At 50.8% G+C, this 20,238-nt stretch overlaps 1 protein-coding gene and 1 non-coding gene across 5 annotated transcripts in view; both read left to right on the top strand.

The window, feature by feature from the left end:
• Positions 1 to 20,238, top strand: part of AP1B1 (adaptor related protein complex 1 subunit beta 1) — a 77,180-nt gene that overhangs the window by 54,371 nt on the left and 2,571 nt on the right. For 3 of the 4 annotated variants that reach the window (XM_053587956.1, XM_053587954.1, XM_053587955.1), the window contains 11 exons: positions 84 to 249; positions 7,539 to 7,637; positions 8,435 to 8,694; positions 9,268 to 9,469; positions 10,364 to 10,384; positions 10,985 to 11,128; positions 16,687 to 16,832; positions 18,779 to 18,908; positions 19,204 to 19,288; positions 19,686 to 19,772; positions 19,876 to 20,030. In XM_053587956.1, coding sequence (XP_053443931.1) covers positions 84 to 249; positions 7,539 to 7,637; positions 8,435 to 8,694; positions 9,268 to 9,469; positions 10,364 to 10,384; positions 10,985 to 11,128; positions 16,687 to 16,832; positions 18,779 to 18,908; positions 19,204 to 19,288; positions 19,686 to 19,772; positions 19,876 to 20,030 — 1,495 coding nt within the window. The remainder of the gene's footprint in view (positions 1 to 83; positions 250 to 7,538; positions 7,638 to 8,434; positions 8,695 to 9,267; positions 9,470 to 10,363; positions 10,385 to 10,984; positions 11,129 to 16,686; positions 16,833 to 18,778; positions 18,909 to 19,203; positions 19,289 to 19,685; positions 19,773 to 19,875; positions 20,031 to 20,238) is intronic. The other variant, XM_053587957.1, reaches the window with a different exon arrangement.
• Positions 17,399 to 17,493, top strand: LOC128585279 (small nucleolar RNA SNORD125). The gene has a single exon (XR_008379996.1). It is a non-coding gene; the product is annotated as a small nucleolar RNA SNORD125 (small nucleolar RNA).

A 20,238-nucleotide genomic window follows, 5' to 3' on the forward strand; every position in this document is an offset into this window, starting at 1 on the left:
AAGTTGCCCATCTCCCTTGGCCCCTGCTGAGTTGCCTAGACTCCTTTGATGCTCATACACTGGCTATGCTCTGGTCTCCCCAGGTATGAGAGTGTTATCGCCACACTGTGTGAGAACCTGGACTCTTTGGATGAACCCGAGGCCCGGGCTGCCATGATCTGGATTGTGGGCGAGTACGCTGAGCGGATTGACAATGCTGATGAACTGTTAGAGAGCTTTCTTGAGGGCTTCCATGATGAGAGCACCCAGGTGAGCCAAATCAGGCCAGTGTTTAAGTCGTGACTGGCACCTCAGCTATGGCCTGATTTGCCCTGGAACCCTTCCCTCCTAATACTGCATTGACAATATAGACATCTAGTGACAAATGGGTGATAGGCATGGCCCCTTTCTTTCCCCCACTGCAGTACCGCAGGGAGACATGTGGGACAGTCTGTGGTAGTGTGCATAGAAGGCAGCCAGAAGTTTCTGTTTTTGTTCTAATTTTGTATTTATATTTCAACAGTAGAACATGATTTGGTTCAAAATTGAAAAGATACAAAAGAACATATAGTGAGGGCGGCGCCTGTGGCTCAGTCGGTAAGGCACCAGCCCCATATACCGAGGGTGGCGGGTTCAAACCCGGCCCCGGCCAAACTGCAACCAAAAAATAGCCGGGCGTTGTGGCGGGCGCCTGTAGTCCCAGCTACTTGGGAGGCTGAGGCAAGAGAATCGCTTAAGCCCAGGAGTTGGAGGTTGCTGTGAGCTGTGTGAGGCCACGGCACTCTACCGAGGGCCATAAAGTGAGACTCTGTCTCTACAAAAAAAAGAACGTATAGTGAGAAGTCTACCTCTCTGGGTTTTCCTGGCCACCAGTTCTCCTCCCAGAAGTCATCAATGTTTTTGGTTTTTTGGGAAGGCTTCCAGAGATCATTTAGGAATAAACCAACAGATACACATACATACAAATATACATACATATATGCAGTCAGTTCTCATTATTCACAGTACTTTTGTTCCATGGTCACCACAAACAGTGGTTAGCAAGCACTTAGCCAGGCTTCTAGGAGAAGTTTTTTGGGGGTTTTTTTTTTGTTTGTTTGTTTGTTTGTTTTTTTGAGATAGAGCCTCAAGCTATTGCCCTGGGTAGAGTGCCTTGGCATCATAGCTCACAGCAACCTCAAACTCCTGGGCTCAAGCGAGTCTCCTGTCTCCGCCTCCCAAGTAGCTGGGACTACAGGTGCCTGCCACAACGCCTGGCTATTTTTTGGTTCCAGCCATCATTGTTGTTTGGCGGGCCTGGGCTGGATTCAAACCCGCCAGCTCAGGTGTATGTGGCTGGCTCCTTAGCCACTTGAGCCACAGGCGCTGAGCCTCTAGGAGAAGTTTTGAATTATGTTCCTGTGATGATCTGGACACACATACATCAACATGTAACCAATTAACATGTATTAACCAATCAATATGTAATCTTGTTTTATGTGTATTTAGGCTTAAAAACACTTTATTTAATACATATTGTTGATTTGTTAATAACAAACTTAGCAAGAGCACCATAACTCATCCCTGAATGAAGTGTATGTAACACATGTATTTTCTCTGTTAGACATGTCACAACCTACTTATCCTTAGGAACATTAGACAGTACTTCTACACTATACTTGGGGCCTTTTTTTTTTTTAGATAGAGTCTTACTCTGTCGCCCTGGATAGAGCACGGCAGCATCATCATAGCTCACACCAACCTCAAACTGTTGGGCTCAAGTGATCCTCTTGCCTCAGGCTCCTGAGTAGCTGGGACTACAGGCACCCGCCATAATGCCTCGCTATTTTCCTATGTTTAGTAGAGAGGGAGTCTTGCTCTTGCTCAGGCAGGTCTCAAACTCCTGAGGTCAAGCAGTTCACCCACCTTGGCCTCCCAGAGGGCTAGGGTTACAGGTGTGAACCACTGCACCCAATAAATTGTTGTATTTTTAAACATTACTGGGGTGGCGCCTGTGGCTCAGTGGGTAGGGTTCCAGCCCCACATACCGAGGGTGGCAGGTTCGAACCCAGCCCCAGTCAAACTGCAACAAAAGAATAGCCGGGTGTTGTGGCGGGCACCTAGCCTGTAAGGCAAGAGAATCGCCTAAGCCCAGGAGTTGGAGGTTGCTGTGAGCTGTGATGCTACAGCACTGTACCGAGGGCGATAAAATAAGACTGTCTCTTGGCGGTGCCTGTGGCTCAAGGAGTAGGGCGCCGGTCCCATATGCCAGAGGTGGTGGGTTCAAACCCAGCCCCAGACAAAAAAAAACAAACAAAAAAAAAAAAAGACTGTCTCTTAAAAAATAAATAAAATAAATAAATAAATCACCGATAGCATACTATGCAAATTCAAATTGTTCAGCACCTTGCCTTTTTCCCTTACAAATCTATCTGAAAGTATAGAAAAACTAGCTGGGTGTCTTGGCAGGGAGGCTGAGGCAACAGGATTGTTTGAGCCCAAAACACTGAGGTTGCAGTGAGCTATGATAACGTCATAGCACTCTACCCAGGGCAACAGAGTGAGACTCTTGTCTCAAAAGAAAGAAAATGAAAAAAAAATGTATAGGCGATGCCTGTGGCTCAGTAGGTAGGGTGCCAGCCCCACATACCAAGGGTGGCGGGTTTGAACCCAGCCCCAACCAAATTGCAATAAAAAAATAGCCGGGCGTTGTGGCGAGTGCCTGTAATCCTAGCTACTTGGGAGGCTGAAGCAAGAGAATTACCCAAGCCCAGGTGTTGGAGGTTGCTGTGAGCTGTGACACCAAGTTACTCTACCAAGGGTGATAAAGAGTGAGGCTCTGTCTCTAAAGAAAAAATATATGTGTGTGTGTGTGTATGTATATACATATACATATATGAAGGTCATGCTATTAATTTATTCTTTTTTTGTGTGTGTGGTTTTTGGCCGAGGCTGGGTTTGAACCCACCACCCCCAGCATATGGGACTGGCGCCCTATCCCTTTGAGCCACAGGCACTGCCCAATTTATTCTTTTTTTGTGTGTAGAGACAGTGTCACTTTATCGCCCTCGGTAGAGTGCCATGGCATTGCACAGCTCACAGCAACCTTCTAACTCCTGGGCTTAGGTGATTCTCTTGCCTCAGCCTCCCGAGTAGCTGGGACTATAGGCTCCCACCAAAACACCCAGCTATTTGTTGTTGTTGCAGTTTGGCAAGGGCTGGGTTCGAACCCGCCACCCTCGGTATACGGAGCCAGCGCCCTACCCACTGAGCCATAGGCGCCACCCCCCCATTAAGTTATTCTTTTTTAACCAGCCTCTGGTGATGGATATTTACATGTCTAGTCTTAAGGGGTTTTTGTTTTCGAGACAGAGTCACTCTGATACCCAAGCTGGAGTGCTGTGTGGCATCAGCTTAGGTCATAGTAACCTCAGACTCCTGCGTTTAAGTGATCCTCCCGCCTCAGCCTCCCAAGTAGCTGGGACTACAGCCAGCTGCCACAATGCTCAGCTAATATTTTTTAATTTTTCATAGAGATAGGGTCTCACTCTTGCTCAGGGTGGTCTCGAACTTCTGAGCTCAAGCTATCCTCTGTCCTTGGCCATCAGAGTTGTAGGATTACAGGTGTGAGCACTGTGCTCATCAGTCTTGTGCTTTTTTTTTTGCAGTTTTTGGTCAGGCTGGGCTCCAACCTCCCACCCCGGTATATGAGACCACTGCCCTACTCCTTGAGCCATAGGCACTGCCCAGTCTTATGCTCTTTTAAACAGTAATACTTCTATGAATAACCCATTAACACACATCTGCAAGTATTGCCTAGAGGATAAGTTCTTAGAAGCAGAATGGTTGGAGAAAGGGCATGTTCCCTTCGAGAGTTTGGTAGCTGTTGCCAGATTTCCCTAAATGTAGAGGTTGTACTGACTGGTACTCCTGACTCAGATGATGGGGTGCCCTTGCCTCCTTGCCAGCCTTGTGCATCCTCACACTTACTTACCCAAGCTAATAGATAGCAAGAGGTTTTGTTTGCATTTCTGTTACAAATGAAATTGAGCATCTTGTTGCTAATATTCCTTTTCCTCTGGGACTGTTAGTTTATGAATATAGAAATCTAAGCTGTCCTTTTGGGACAGTGTAACCCAGAAGATCTGAGTATGGGCTTTGGAATGGGAGGTCCCAGAATTTAACCCCTCTTTTGCCTCTTCCTGGCTTGGTGACTTTATGCTTATATCTTTACCTCTCTGAACTTCAGTTTCCTTATTTGTAAAATGAGGATCATTAAAATTTTCCCTTATCCTGTTGCTGTGTAATCCTGAGATACTTTGTGTAATGTCTTTAATGCATGCCCAGCCCATGATAAATACTCTTTCTTGGGAGTATTGGTTTGGGTCAAAATTAGTTTTCAAAAGCAAACTAGCCTGTGATGGTACATGCCTATAGTCTCAGCCACTAGGTTGAGGAATGAGAATCCCTTGAGCCCAGGAGTTCAAGTCCAGCTTGGACAATGTAGCAAGATCCTGTCTCTAAAACACACACACATGCGCACACACACACACGAAGAAGAAGAAGAAAGATACTGAAAAACAAACTAGTCCAGGCCACAAAGGGGGCTGCCTGGCTCTTGTCATTGGCAAGTCCAGGCAGCATGCTCCCTTCCAGAACTCCTGGTTTAAGGTGACATTGGAGCTGCCTCCGCAGCCCTGCGTGGTGGCTTCTGCCTTGAGTAGACTCCCAAGAATCGCAGCCACAAGGGCTGAACAGTTCTAGGCTACATCTTCACAGCTTAAGGACTCCCATGGGAAGAATTTTTCACCTCAGTAGTTCCAGCAAATGTCCCAGGACTTGTTTGCTTTATTCTGAGCCAGTCACTATGACTGTGATTGGCCTCCTCTCTCAGGCACTGATCCCAGCCTGTGTGAATTGAGAGGGACGGAGAGAAGGGCGAGTCTCTGGAGGAAGGCCAGTGCTTCTGTTCCCAGAAGACAGAATAGATGCTGGGTGAGCAAAAACAACAGATGCCCATCACAAAATTGTAGTAATAATTCCCACTGCCACCAACTCCCACTGCACCTACCTCCAGGCTGCCTTCACTTCCAATACTAGCCTCCTCTTTCTTGTCTCTGGGAAGCAAAGCCCAGTCTCTGATGGTATCTGTCCCTGCAATCAAGTCCTGCTTGGGTTACTGCAGAGGATGTCCTGTAGGGGTATGTTTCTGCCCATATATTAGAGTCAATCTTTTGTAGCCTCTTCCCGCTCAGCTAAGTCTGTGGGAGGAGCCAGGATGAGAGAAGCTAGACAGGGAGAATTGAACTAGAAGCCTAGTGTCTTGGAAAAAAACAGGCTCTGAAGTTTGAATCTTCCCTTGTGTGGCCTGGAGCATTTAAACTTAAACTTGCCAAACCTGTCTTGACTCCCGTACAGGGTTATTGCAAAGATTGTTAGAACTGTATACAAAGTGCCCACTCCAGAGTGCAGTAGACAATAGCTGGGTGGTAGTGGGGGGGGTGGGGGGTTAATTAAGTAGCTTGTTTTAAGAATGCTTGTTTAGTGCTTGACAATTTGGAACTCATTTTAAATTATCTCCTGGAACCTCCTCATCCTTGGCTCCTGGGCCTCACTAGCCAGGGACAGGGAGCTCAGAAAGTCCTGTCTTGCTGTCCCATCCTGTCTGGATGGCGGGGACAGCAGTGTCATTGCAGGAGAGCTGCCCTGTGTGTGCAGACTGACATTAGTATGTTGGGGGAGCTGGGCAGGTTGCTGAGTCAGGGCCCTGGGCTCGTAGCTAGAGCATTCTCTGGCAGTAGAACCTGAGGCACACCTCAGGGGGAGCACAGCGAATCTGACAGTGATGAGCAATTCAGGCAGCCCACTACTGGGTTGGGGAGAACTTGGAAAGAGTCCCTATATAATGGTAATGGTGATAATGATTACCATGATGATAGCTGTTGTGCAGTGAGCAGAATACACAGTAGCTTTTTCATATTTGTTTTCTCCTTGACTCCTCACATTAACCCTATGAGGTGTTATTCCCATTTTATAGATGAGGAAACCAATCAGAGAAATTAAGTGACTTGTCCAAGATCACTCCTATTGAAAGTGATAGGATCAGAGTTCAAATGAGGGGCCGTTTGACTCTGGTTCCAAGCAAGCTGCCATAAATTGCCATTTTGGGGGAGTGGTTGTTGTTGTTATTATTGTTGAAGACAGAGTTTCACTCTGTTGCCCTGGGTGGAATGCCATGGCATCATAGCTCATAGCAACCTCAAACACCTGAGCTCAAGCGACCTACCAGCCTTCGAGAGTGCTAGGATTACAGGCATGAACTGCCACACCCAACCATAAATTGCCATTTTAAAAGCCTGAAAGAGGCTTCACCTCTCCTTCACAGACTAGGAATAAATTACTTCCCACAGTTGCTCCCAGCCAGACGGTGGAACAAGGTCTGGGAGCTAGATTCTAGGTTGTCTCTTGCCTTGGAAATAGGCATTGCTATTGCTCCCTTGCCATTGGCCCACATGTGACCAAATTGCAAGGGCTCTGGATTGCTTAACCACAGAAACAGACCACATCCCCTCCTCTCTGCCTCCCACTGTTAGCACAAGAGTCCTCTGTTGGACAGGCCCAGGACACTCCCTCATCCTCCTGACTCAGACCTATCCCTGGCGCAGCCTGTGGGCTCCTGGCCCACAAGGAACCACTGGCTCAGGACAGCCAGCAGTTGGGAGTGCCAATGAAGACAGTGGGTGGAGGAGACTACAAAAGCCTGGGGTGGGTTAGCACCATGAGAGCTCAAGGGTGAGGGAGTATTGGCTAGGCTCAGAGGGCAAGAGGCATGTCCAGATGAACAGTGGGCCTGGTGGAAGGCCAGGCAGAATGGTTCCCACCCTCTGGAAGATGTGTAGCTCCTCAATGGTACGCTGGCTCTGTGGGACACGCTGGTTTGATCCTCAGGGCCCTGATGGCATTGTTATCATTAACAGATGGTCCCTTTAAGAAGTAGGCGGCGCCTGTGGCTCATATACCAAGGGTGGCAGGTTCAGTCCCGGCCACGGCCAAACCACAACAAAAAATAGCCAGGCATTGTGGCGGGCACCTGTAGACCCAACTAGTCGGAGGCTGAGGCAAGAGAATTGCCTAAGCCCTGGAATTGGAGGTTGCTGTGAGCTGTGATGCCACACCACTCTACCGAGGGTGATAAAATAAGACTCTGTCTCTAAAAAAAAAAAAAAAAAGAAGAAGAAGAAGCAACAGCAGCATATACGTGAGAGTGTGCATGGTGCAGTGGGGCTTAAACCTCTGATGGGCTGCTTGGACTTTAGGGCTGAGCATCAGCCCCTAGCCTGCCTGGGTCTGCTCCTTTCTGACAGAGTAATGCCAAGGGCTGGGCCATCCAGAAGCAGCAACACTCTCCTGGCCTTAGCCTGTGTGCCACAGCCAACCCCAAATCTAGAAGAGCTTTTCTTGGCTTCCAGAGACTTTGAACATCCTTTTCCTCTTCAAGCCTTCACTTGAAGGCTATCACCCCACTGCCCCCATGTGAAGCCAGCACTTTTCCTCCTCAGCACTTGTCTGTCTCCCTGCAGGTCCAGCTGCAGCTGCTGACAGCCATCGTGAAACTCTTTCTGAAGAAGCCAACAGAGACCCAGGAGCTCGTGCAGCAGGTCCTCAGTTTGGCCACTCAGGTGGGTGCTCTAACTCCCCACTGTGTCTGGTGAAGGCTTCACTCCTTCAGAGGGAGCTTTAGTCCAAGAATCCAGATGTTAAAGCCAGTCCTACCCCTAAGATTGGCATCTTTGGGGATTTGGCCCTAGAGTAACTGAAGTTCCCTGCCTTCAGGGAGCTTTGAGTCATACAAATAAAAATGGAGTGGGGTTAGTGGTAAAGTTGACATAGAAAGGAGAGGAAAGTTTGTGAGAAGCAGAGGGTTCATGTGGTCAGGGAGAGCGGGCCACTGGGGGCAGTCAGGAAAGGAGACGGGACCAGGTATGAATGGTAGAATACCACGGGGAATGAATCCCAGCTCTGGGACATGTCCATTTAAGTGGTTTAGAAACAGGCTTATGGGGCGGCGCCTGTGGCTCAGTCAGTAAGGCGCCGGCCCCATATACCGAGGGTGGCGGGTTCAAACCCAGCCCTGGCCAAACTGCAACCAAAAAATAGCCGGGCGTTGTGGCGGGCGCCTGTAGTCCCAGCTACTTGGGAGGCTGAGGCAAGAGAATCGCTTAAGCCCAGGAGTTGGAGGTTGCTGTGAGCTGTGTGAGGCCACGGCACTCTACCGAGGGCCATAAAGTGAGACTCTGTCTCTACAAAAAAAAAAAAAGAAAAAAGAAACAGGCTTATGGAGTGAGTATTGCTGTTGTCAGCCAGGCCTATGGCCACACCTAGATCATGGGATCATGGGAAAGTCTCCTCTCTTTCCCTATCACCTGATTACTCTGCTCTGAATTTCATGGGATTCTCATCACCCTTCCCCTTCCAGGACTCAGATAACCCAGACCTGCGGGATCGTGGCTACATCTACTGGCGCCTGCTCTCCACAGACCCAGTGGCAGCCAAGGAGGTGGTGTTGGCTGAGAAGCCACTCATCTCGGAAGAGACAGACCTCATTGAGCCCACACTACTAGATGAGCTTATCTGCTATATAGGCACACTGGCATCCGTCTACCATAAGCCACCCAGTGCCTTTGTGGAGGGGGGCCGTGGCGTTGTACACAAGAGCCTGCCACCCCGCACTGCCTCGTGAGTGAAATTGGCCAGTCATGGGCCTGAGCATCTGCACCTGCTTCCCTCTAAGGCCTGATGTGATGTCCTCTGGCAAGTCCTGAGTCTAAGGAAAACTATGACTCTAGCAACCTTTATCAAATGCTTACTACACACAAGTTGTTCGCTAGATGACTTCATTTGATCTTTACAGCAGCTCTGAAAGAAAATGTCCCCATTTGACAGATGGGGCCAGGGGACACAGAGTCTGAATGATTGGTCTGGGGTTCCACAGCTAGCAGTAGGATTCAGGCCCACTTCTGTCTTGTTCCAGAGCCCTATTCTTGCCTCCTTTGCTACTCCCAGGTGGCTGGTTTGTCCTGGAGGCACATACCCTGGGGATAGAAAGAGATAAGCCCTCTCCCTTCGTTCATCCCCATGGAGAGCCTCAGCATGGGTCAGACATGGAGTTTGGGAGGGAGTGGGGTCATGGGCTGCTTTTGGGGACTATGAGGAGAGGATTGTGGAGACTGAAGTCTTTGACCTCCCTAAAACATCCTAATGCTCCCACCCTACTGGCCTGCTCATTCTCTCCCTTCCTTGTCCTGGCAGGAGCGAGAGCGCAGAGAGCCCTGAGACAGCCCCTGGGGGAGTACCTCCTGGCGAGCAGCCAGATGTCATCCCCGCCCAGGGTGACCTGCTAGGCGATCTCCTCAACCTGGACCTTGGTCCCCCGGTGAGCGGTCCACCCCTGGCCACCACCTCAGTACAGATGGGAGCTGTGGACCTTCTTGGCGGTGGTCTTGACAGCCTGGTATGTCTTAGGCCACCTCTACATGATGTTGGTAATGATCTCGAGAGGAGCAATCATTGAATGCTTTTCTGTGCCAGGCACTAGCCAAGCGCCTTGGGTGTATTATGTTGAGTCCTTACCATCTGCCTTCGACGGTGGTTTTGTAGCTTCCTACTTATAGATAACAAAACTTAGGCTTAAAGAGATCAATTTCCCTGCAAGACAGCATAGCCACTGAGTAGCACAGACAGGATTCAACTCCCTTGTTAGACCTTTGAGTCCCAGCAGACCTAGGGCAGTGGAAGGCCAATCCTAGCCTTTTCCTCTGATTCTCGCTCTACCCACAATCATCTCTGCCTGGTGAGACTGGGATGTTCTGGCCTTTAGGAACCAGACATGTGTCTACTTACCTGTATGCTGTACCAACTGGGGATAGCAAGCCAGCCAGGGCTACCTGAGAAAAGGCCATGGGAGGTCAGGGATAGAATTTCCTCTTCCCCTGTAGAGAGGAGAGTGATGAGACTGGACTGGTATTGCCCTGGGGCTTGTTTAGACAGCTGGTAGGGCCAGGTAAAAGGGGAAGCTGCCCCTTTCATGAGGCCATGCTTGGCATAGGTCCCCAAAGTTGCCTCACAAGGGTAGGTGGCTGGCAACCAGTGCCAGGGGAAGGGTAGGAATGATCATGGTATAGGACATAAGGGTGGCGGGATGAAGCTTTGTGACCTTCACAGAGATGGGGGGTCTAGGCCTCTCGTAGTCTGCGGCACAGCCTTATACCAAACTTCTATGGACAAAGCAGCGGTTGACTAATCATTTCCCTCTTTCCCTTTATCTTTCTTGTCTCTATATCTTTCCTGGCTTTTCTCTCTGCATGTTGCTGCCTGTTCTCTTCATCCTGCCTGCTTCTGCTTGGAGATGGGGGATGAGCCTGAAGGGGTATGGTTCAACCCTTGTGTCACCAAGCCTTCGTCCCTGCCCCTCCCTAGAGTGCTGGCCCAGTGTCCCACGGGTGGATGAAGTGAAAACAGTCCCTCCTTGCTATGCCGCAGCCCTTGGTCCAGTGTACTGGCAGCCTCTGTTTTGACCACTTGGCATCTGGCAGCCCTGGGCCCCCATATCCATGAATTCTTTGCCCTGTCTTTGCCACCCCATGTCAGATTGCCTTGTCATCCCTGAGGATCGCCAGTCCTCTTCAGTCCCCAAGACCCTCTCTGACATACTAGAGGGAAGGCTCTCATCTGCTTAGCACTTCCCCACCTCGCATGTCTTGGGTCCCTCTTTTATCCATGGGTGGAATGTTAGTTTAGGAGTGTTCCCAGCCCTTTCCCAGAGGTCACCCGTAAGGCTTAAGGCTTGAGTGCACAAGAGGGCTTTCCACTCTCTGTTCTCCACCCTTCTCACTGTCTCCCTTCTGCAACATAGAGTTAATATGGAGGCTGTCCCACCCCAGACCCCCACTGTTTTCTGAAGAGCCAGATGGCTCTGCTCATCCCAGGTTTCTGATGCCTGCTTCTGACCCTTTCTCTTCCTTTCCAGATTGGGGGCCCCAACTTTGTGGCACCCCCAGCAGCAGCAGTGCCAGCCAGCCTAGGAGCACCTATCAGCAGTGGCCTGAGTGACCTCTTCGACCTGACCAGTGGTGTGGGTACCCTGTCAGGATCATATGTGGCCCCCAAAGCAGTAAGTCACTCGCCTTCTCTCTAGGCAGGAACAGAGAAGTTATAGACTGATATGTATGTTCTCGTCCTGTGGAACCAGCTCAGGCCAGTGTTAATGAGGAAAGCTAGGGGCCATGGGAGTACCAAGCAAGCAGGGAAAGTCTGGTTTGGCAGAGGGTCCAGGAAGACTTCCCCAAGGGTGGAGACTTAGGAGTGCAGTCCTGTAGTCAGGAGAGGGAAGGCCAAGGGAACAGCCTGTGGCAAGACCTAGAGTGCTCATACCCTCTGTCAGGGAATCAGCAGAGGACCTGTAAAGTAGGAGCAGTAATTCTTAGTGCTGTCAGAGGCAGAGCCACTTTGTCAGAACAGACATTTTACGATGTCCTTCTTTCCTTAAATGACATTGGTAGATTGTGTAACCTACCTACACATCTAATTTCAAAAATAATCAGATGCTTAGCCAGGCATGGCAGCGTGTGCCTGTAGTCCAGCTATTCAGGACATTGAAGCAGGAGGATTACTTGAGCCTGGGATTTGAAGTGACAGAGTAAGAACCTGTCTCAAAAACTTAAAAAAGGGCTTGGCAACCATAGTTCAGTGGTTAGCGGTCAGCCACATGCACCGGGGCTCCTAAACAACAATGACAACTATAATAAAAAAATGGCCAGGTATTGTGGTGGGCGCCTGTAGTCCTAGCTACTTGGGAGGCTGAGGCAAGAGAATCGAAAGTTTGAGGTTGCTATGAGCTGTGACACTACGGCACTCTATCAAGAGTGACTTAGTGAGACTCTGTCTCAACAACAACAACAAAAAAATTGGCTCAGCACCCATAGTACAGTGGTTACGGCACCAGCCACATATACCAAGGCTGGCATGTTTGAATCTGCCCCAGGCCAGCAAAACAACGACAACTGCAACAAAAAATAGCTGGGCCTTGTGGCGGGCACCTGTAGTCCCAGCTACTTGGGAGTCTGAGGCAAGAGAATAGCTTAAGCCCAAGAGCTGGAGGTTGCTGTGAGCTGTGATGCCACGGTACTCTACCGAGGGCGACAAAGTAAGACTCTGTCTCTAAAAAAAAAAATTATTTTTAAAATCAAATGCTTTTCCTGCATAAAGAAGCCATAAAAGGAAGAGACTACAAGAATACATTTCAAAGTTGTAAGTGCTTGGGCACACCCACTTGCCCACCCCAGAAAATGTAATGAAGTTGTCAGGTATTTGCAGCAGAGTAGAGAGTCACTGTGACTGTGACAGCTGCAGGTGGTATTTGTAGCTCAGGTACTGTGAGTGGTGTGGCCAGTGGTACTGTTACTTTCTGAAGTGGTGACTACTCCCAATAAAATTCTGAACAAGCAAGCAGGCTTCCCTTGATTTTCATGGTGGTTGTATGCCGGGAAATATCAGTGTGAATTGAAAACATGAAGAAAATACCCCAGGGGTGCAGGAAAGTTGCTCATCATGGGGGCTATTGTCCCCATGGAAGACTGTCCATCATCCTTGACTCCAGCCCACTAAACATAGCACCTTTACATTGTGCCACCTGGAGATGCCCATAGTGCCATCTAAGGCAGTACCACCCCTGAGGCTCCTAGCTGCTAGATTAGAGATTAGGGAGGAAGCTGGTGAGGTTGGCAGGGCCACGCCGAACATTCGCTTTTGATCCTAGCATAGAGGGAACTATTGGAAGGTTTTAAGCAGAATGATGAAATAGTCTAAATTGTGCTTGAGAAAGATGGCTCTGGCTACATGGAAGGGGTGGAGGGAGGATTCTGTGGTAGGACTGAATGAGTACTGCTGTGGCCTGAGCAAGGAGGGTGTTTTGGCAGGTGAAGACAGAGGTAGGACCTGAGAGCTCCCTGGGAGGGAGGAACAGCAGGATGTGGGAGAGCAATGGGGCAAGAGGAGGTGCTAGGACAGGGACACAGGAGGTGATGGGGCTGAGGGAAGGTGAGCTGAAAATTAAGGTGCAAGAACATCCAGGCTTGGCACAAAGGGGAGCTCAGTGTGGGTTGCATCTTCAGTGTTAAGGAAGCTACCAGAGCGCCTCGCTGATCCCCTCACAAAACTTGGGTAGGAAGCTGTGTCTGCCTCTCTTTTCTGTGGTGATGAGGGAGTTGTGAAGCCAGCACCTGCCCTCCCTGACTTGGCCTTACCTATGGTATGCCAGCTGCAACTATAATGATAATATCTAGAACCACCCCACTGGCAGGGTCTGGACCCCAAGAGGCCCACAGCAGACAGCAGCTCTGCTACTAGCAGCTACACGTGCACATGCAGAGACACACAAGCATTCCACAGCCACTGTCCCGCTGGGTCCTTGGCAGTGGCCTTATGCTGTTCCTATTTCCATTTTGCAGTTGAGGAATCTGAGTGCTTTTGCCTAGGTCACATAGCTGATAAGTTAAGTAACAGAGGCTGAATTTGATACCAAAGCCTCTGTTCCCAACCCCTATGTGATTATGGCCCCAAAGTGTTTTGAAAACCACCTATGCACCTGCCTTCATGTGGTGGCGTGTTAGAATCAGCAAGACTGGCTTGGCGCCTGTGGCTCAAGTGGCTAAGGCACCAGCCACATACACCTGAGCTGGCGGGTTCGAATCCAGTCCGGGCCACCAAACAACAATGACAATTGCAACCAAAAAAAATAGCCAGGCGTTGTGGCAGGCGCCTGTAGTCCCAGCTACTTGGGAGGCAGAGGCAGGAGAATCGCTTGAGCCCAGGAGTTGGAGGTTGCTGTGAGCTGTGATGCCATGGCACTTTACCCAGGGCCACAGCTTGAGGCTCTGTCTCAAAAAAAAAAATAAAAGAATCAGCAAGACCAGGGCGGCGCCTGTGGCTCAGTCGGTAAGGCGCCGGCCCCATATACCAAGGGTGGCGGGTTCAAAGCTGGGCATTGTGGCGGGCGCCTGTAGTCCCAGCTACTCAGGAGGCTGAGGCAGGAGAATCACTTAAGCCCAGGAGTTGGAGGTTGCTGTGAGCTGTGTGATGCCATGGCACTCTACTGAGGGCCATAAAGTGAGACTCTGTCTGTACAAAAAAAGTAAAAAAAAAAAAGAATCAGCAAGACCAAAGAGGACACAGGATACGTGGTAGAGTGCACTGCACCAAGGCATGAGGCTGACCCATGCTTGTTAAAAACCCAATGTCATGGATGTCAGGCAGGACTGAGTAACACAAGAACAGCAGAATCCCACAGCTCTGTGAGTGCCAGCCCTTGCCAGGCATTGCAGAGTATAAGGATATAAAGCCTGGAACCCAACCATTTTCAAGCTGGCCCTCTGCTTGTGTGTTTGTTCTAACAGATGTCATCACTGTTTTGTCTTAGTGGAGGGCCTGATGAGTGTCCTAAGAGTGAATGCTGGAATGGAGGCGAGGAGCTTACCATGTCTGGAGTAACCAGGACAGGCTCCCTCGAGGAGGAGTCCTTGCTATGGGGGCTGGACGGAGGCTTCTAGGGGTATGCTCTCCTTTTAGGAGCAATAGGTATTTCTCCAGAAATTGAGCTTGAAGATTGAAAAAAAGAGGCTCGGCACGTGCTGCTCAGTGGTTAGGGCGCCAGCCACATACACTGAGGCTGGCAGGTTCAAGCCTAGGCCAGGCCTCCTAAACAACAATGACAACCACAACCAAAAAAAAGCTGGGCGTTGTGGCAGGCACCTGTAGTCCCATCTACTTAGGAGGCTGAGGAAAGGCATTGCTTAAGCTCAAAAGTTTGAGGTTGGTATGAGCTGTGACGTCACGGCAGTCTACTGAGGGCAACATAGTGAGATTCTGTCTCAAAACAAACAAAAGAGAAAAAAGGAAGCAGTAGGTAGGTCATCTGTACTTTCCTAACAGCACTGTGACTACCTAGAATTATCTGTCATTTTCTAACTGTCCTGCTCAAGGGGAACAAGGCTCTCTGTATATAAGAACTTTGAGTTCCTTGAGCATTTGAGTCAGCAGGTGGTGCCAATTCAGTAGTGCATCTGGTAAATATTAAGGATCATTTCTGTCAGGATCTGTGCTAAACTCCACAAACCCATGGTAACCAAGAGCAGTGAGGTCCCCACCCTCAGCCACAACTAACAGAGAGAGCCAGGCAAATGGAGGCCTGATGAAGGGCAGGACTCAGAAGTTGTTTTAGCTGGATCTTTGCCCAAGCCCAGGTGCAGCAGCGTCTGCGTGCCTTTTGCACACCAAGTTACAGCTGAGAATTAAATTTGGGTGATTTCTGCCCTCTCAGATTCATCCAGGGGATACAAAGGGTGCTCAGGGTTAGCCAAGTGGGGCGGTGGGGGCAGGTGGGAAGTGCTTTCCAAGTAGAGGGGTCCCGGGGTAGGCAGGGCCTAGGGAAAGTTGGGCACCAGGCTGTGGAGTTTGCACCACTGGAAGCCACTGCAGGATTGGAAAGGGTTTTTCAGGGTGCCATGATCAGATTGCACAAGTCATTTCACAAGATAACTTAAGCTGCTATGGGAAGAGGGGAGAGAGGAAATGGGGCAGCCACCTGAGCAGCTGCTATCATACCTGGGGAAGTCTCATGGGTGCTTAGGTGCTGGTGGTGCCTGTGGAGATGGAGAGAAGTGGTAGCCGTGGGGTCAGTTGTAGGAGGAAGCCTTGATAGGACTTGGGCTGCCTGACTAGTGCAGCCAGAGGTAGTGCCTGACATGATGGTGATTCTGACAACTTGAGAGACAGTGGGACCTTCGCTAATAGTAGATGCACTTGGAGAAGCTGTCAAGTGAGACCTGAGCCTTTTGACCTCGGGTGGCTCGTGAGTTGTCCAAGTGAGAATAATGTCCTGAGAGTTATTTGTGTGTCCCCAGGATAACACTGGCAGATGTCCCTCATGGACAGGGCTGTAACTCATGCTGTTTGCTCAGCAAACACTCCCTGAACACTGGCTCTACACCAGGCTCTGAGCCATGGTGTAAAGACAGAAAAGCAGAGCTCTTCCCTGAGAAAGCTCGCTGGGCACAGGGGAGACAGACAAACAGGCTCATGGTTACCTGCCAAAATATCTTTGGGGTGTGAATATAGGGAAAGACTCTGGGGGCAGGCTTCCCAGAGGAGGTAACTCTTGAGTAGAGACATAGAACAACAAGGGCACCGAAGTAGCAGAAGGCCTGCCAGGCACGAGGTCCTCTTAGGTTCTGTCCTTGTTCAGACCAGTTTCTACAGTTAAAGGCCAGTCCTGCTTCCTGCAAGACAGGAACAGGCTGTGACAGGAGGTTCTTAGGCTCTGGCCCAGGCCCAGGATGCTGTTGGGTATGGGCACTGGGCTCTGTCCTTGGCCCATCGCCCTAGCCCTATTTCCCAAGTGTTTTCCTTCATGACCTCTGAAGACTCACATCAGCCCTTGAGAGCCAAGCACCTCCCCATCCTGGGCTCCTTCAAGAAGCAGCCATGCTGTGGTGGTGGCCCTGTGTAGACTACAGAATTGTTCTTGCCCTGACACGTATCTCAGTTATCCCCTCGTGGTAAAGGCAGATGTGCTCTACCTGGGTGATCCCATCATGAGAGAGAAGAAAGACTCTCCAGTAGGCCGTTGAGTTGGGAAAAGAGGCACATGCCTGCCCACCCATCCTCTTCACACAGGTCTGGCTCCCGGCCATGAAGGCCAAGGGGCTGGAGATCTCGGGCACCTTCACCCGCCAAGTGGGCTCCATCTCCATGGATCTGCAGCTAACTAACAAGGCCCTGCAGGTCATGACTGACTTTGCCATCCAATTCAACCGCAATAGGTGAGCTTCCTGAGGTCATTGGGTGCAGAGTCTGTGCTGGTGACTGTAGGTAGGGTCTGAGAACTGAGTGGGGTGGTGGGCTGCCCCTTTTCTGGAGCAGGAGGCTGTTCTCATCACTCCTCAGGCTGAAACTCTTGGTTTCCCCTGCACCCTGTGACCTTTTTGACTCCAGAGTAGCAGGCAGACTGGGAAGAGGATCTCCTCTTATTTTTGCCTCCACTATCAAAAGGAGGATATTACAAATGGAAATCCCCCATTCCAGCCTGGGAACCCGCCTCTGGCAAGCACTCTACAAATCAGAAGGGGGCCGTCCCACACTGACTGGAGCTCAGAGCCTCCTCCCTCAGGCCTAAGTTGCTCCTGTCTTAGGACCAGCTCTGAGAAAGATGGTAGGGAGGGGGGCTGCCTGCCAGCCTCACCCTTGTGGCAAAGGATCAGACTGACAGGGAGTGGTGGCTGCTCCAGGCTCCTCATCTCCATAGGTTCCCTACACTGAGTGTCAGTGGGGGAGATTACCTGTCAAACACCATCAGAGATCTAACCAGCTAGGCCAGGGCTCTCTGGGGAAGCCTCACAGCCCTCCTGATGATTCTTCTTCCTGAGCGCTCTAGTGATGAGCAAACTGAGCCTCTAAGAAGTTGACTGAAGGGGCTGCTTCCTCGGGGGCACCTTATGGGCTTACCTGACCAGGAGGTTGGGGACAGCTCTGCCCCTTAGCCTTAGATAACCCTAGAGGGACAGAAGCACTCCAGGCTCTTAGGGGTAGTCCCAGTTATTGCTCAGTTATGCTTAGGAGGCAATGAGATACAGACTCAGAGAGGGCAAGTCCCTTGCCAAAGATCACACAGCAGGCAGCAGTGAGGGTCACAGGAAAGTCTGGAGCACCAAGCCACCAAACAGACCTGGGTTTCCCCACTTGGCCTTGTGGGCAGAGCACAGGCTGCAGTCAGGTAGCTCAAACTGATTCTCAGTGCCATTCACCTGTAGGCTTTCAACCTCTGTGTCCTCATCTGGAAGCTGGGATAATAGAAACCTGTCCTGTTTTTATGAGAATAGAGAAGGGTGGCTCCTGTGGCTCAGTGAGTAGGGCGCCGGCCCCATATACCAAGAGTGGCGGGTTCAAACCCGGTCCCGGCCAAATTGCAACAACAACAAAAAAAATAGCTGGGCGTTGTGGCAGGCGCCTGTAGTCCCAGCTACTCAGGAGGCTGAGGCAAGAGAATCACCTAAGCCCAGGAGCTGGAGGTTGCTGTGAGCTGTGATGCCACAGCACTCTACCGAGGGTAACAAAGTAAGACTCTGTCTCTACAAAAAAAAAAGAGAGAGAGAATAGAAAGAGGTGCAATATCAAATGCCCTGTCTGGGCATACTGAGCACTCAGCTCATAGTCCTGACTCACACTCTGTGATTTATCTTCCAAGAGCCTGCAGCTGGAAGCAGCCTGATGGGAAGCTTCCTAATTTGCTGGTGTGGTGCTTTACAGAGAAGTGGGGCTTTCCCAAATCTCTCTGTGGCCATCGTGTGACCTGTCCAGTTCTGGCCCAGACAGTAAAACCCAGCACGTTGCTTCAGTAAGATCCCTCCTGGGAGATGCTGATTAACAACCGAGACTTGGGCAGTCCCAGAGCTTTCATGTTAGAAGCAGCTTATGGGCCAGGCCCCTGGCATTATATGGAGCTCCGTAAGGCCAGGACAGGGCTGGACCAGAGGAGGAAGAACAGAGATGGGCTTCAGGCCTGCAGCTCTTCTCTGCACAGCCATTGAGGGGTAGAGGATATGGATGGGGAGCCTGTCTTTCCATCCTAGGCCTAGAGCATGGGTAGACTGGGTTGGGAGAGAGACTTCTTGCCAGCAGCTGCCCCTGCTCTGGAGCCCGAGGAGCACCCTTGTCCTGTCTCTCAGCACCTGCTCCCCCTGCTGTCCCTGCGGGGCGTCTCTCTCCCCAGCTTTGGCCTGGCTCCCGCTGCCCCACTTCAGGTCCATGCGCCACTCAGCCCCAACCAAACTGTGGAGATCTCCCTGCCTCTCAACACGGTGGGATCAGTCATGAAGATGGAACCTCTGAACAACCTCCAGGTGTGTTCTGGACAGGACCAAGCACTACGGTCCTTACCAACCTCCAGCCTGAGGGGAGGGGCTGGCTGGAGCAGCCTGGGGCCCAGCCAGGGTCAGCAGAGGGCTGTGTCTTTGGGGTCATGCTTTCTGCTGCAGGTGTGTCCTGGGAGGTCCCCAGAGGTGCAGTGGGATGTGGTTACCAGGGAGGGTGATTGTGTGAGAACAGGGATGCTCTTTCTGTGGCCTCAGGGTGGGTATCAGCATAAGAATAAGGGTCTTAAACCCCAAAGACTAACTTGGGTCCCCCTGTGCCTAGGTGGCTGTGAAGAACAACATTGACGTCTTCTACTTCAGCACCTTGTACCCACTGCACATCCTCTTTGTGGAGGATGGGAAGATGGGTAAGTTATGAGGAAGCCCCCTGGAATGGGGCTATGGCTAGGAACCTTCAATGATGGCCTTCATCTGCATCATCTCACTCACCACAGAGCCCTGGGAGTCAGGCTGTGACTAACAAGCAGGCTGCCCAGGGCCAGAGGAGGAGGACGAAGGCACGTGTGAGGGTGGGGAGTAGAGATCTGGGACTCAGGGTCATTTGGGAGCAGCACTGATGACCTCGTTTACAGAGCTGAGGGTTTGCTTGGGGAATTAGGAGGCACTGCAGAGGAGCTAGTGCTTGTCCTTAGCTTTCAAGTGGCACATTAAAGACCAGACCCATTTCCCGCTGAGTGCTGTTGAGGGGGCACAGGTTTGTCAGAGTCCCATCTCTCTCCCCACAACTTCTCTCTCACTCTGCAGACCGGCAGATGTTCCTGGCCACATGGAAAGATATTCCCAATGAGAATGAAGCCCAGTTTCAGATCAGAGACTGCCCCCTCAATGCGGGTGAGGACGCCTGAGCCTACCCTGAGGCCATACTACCCCTCTCCTGTACCCAGGGCCCCCATCACTGACTGTGGGTCCTTCCACTGGCCATCTGACCCCACAGAGGCTGTGAGCAGCAAGCTGCAGAGCAGCAATATCTTTACCATCGCCAAGAGGAATGTGGAGGGCCAGGACATGCTCTACCAGTCCCTGAAACTGACCAATGGCATCTGGGTGCTGGCAGAGCTGCGGATCCAGCCAGGCAACCCCAGCTTCACGGTGAGAGTCTCTGCCAGTCCTGGAACCTCCCCATTCCGCCTAGGCCAGTGGGCGGCTCTGGTGGGTAACATTGTGCCAAGGGTCCCTTCAAACCTGACATGAATGAGAATCAGTTCTGTCCCTGGGAAGGACGTCTCTAGAAAGCTTCAAACTCAGCCTTACCAAATTATACAAATAAGACACCAAACTGGATCTCAGTGAGTGGGAT

Source organism: Nycticebus coucang, chromosome 4, assembly GCF_027406575.1.
Source record: "Nycticebus coucang isolate mNycCou1 chromosome 4, mNycCou1.pri, whole genome shotgun sequence".
NCBI classification, from domain to species: domain Eukaryota; kingdom Metazoa; phylum Chordata; class Mammalia; order Primates; family Lorisidae; genus Nycticebus; species Nycticebus coucang.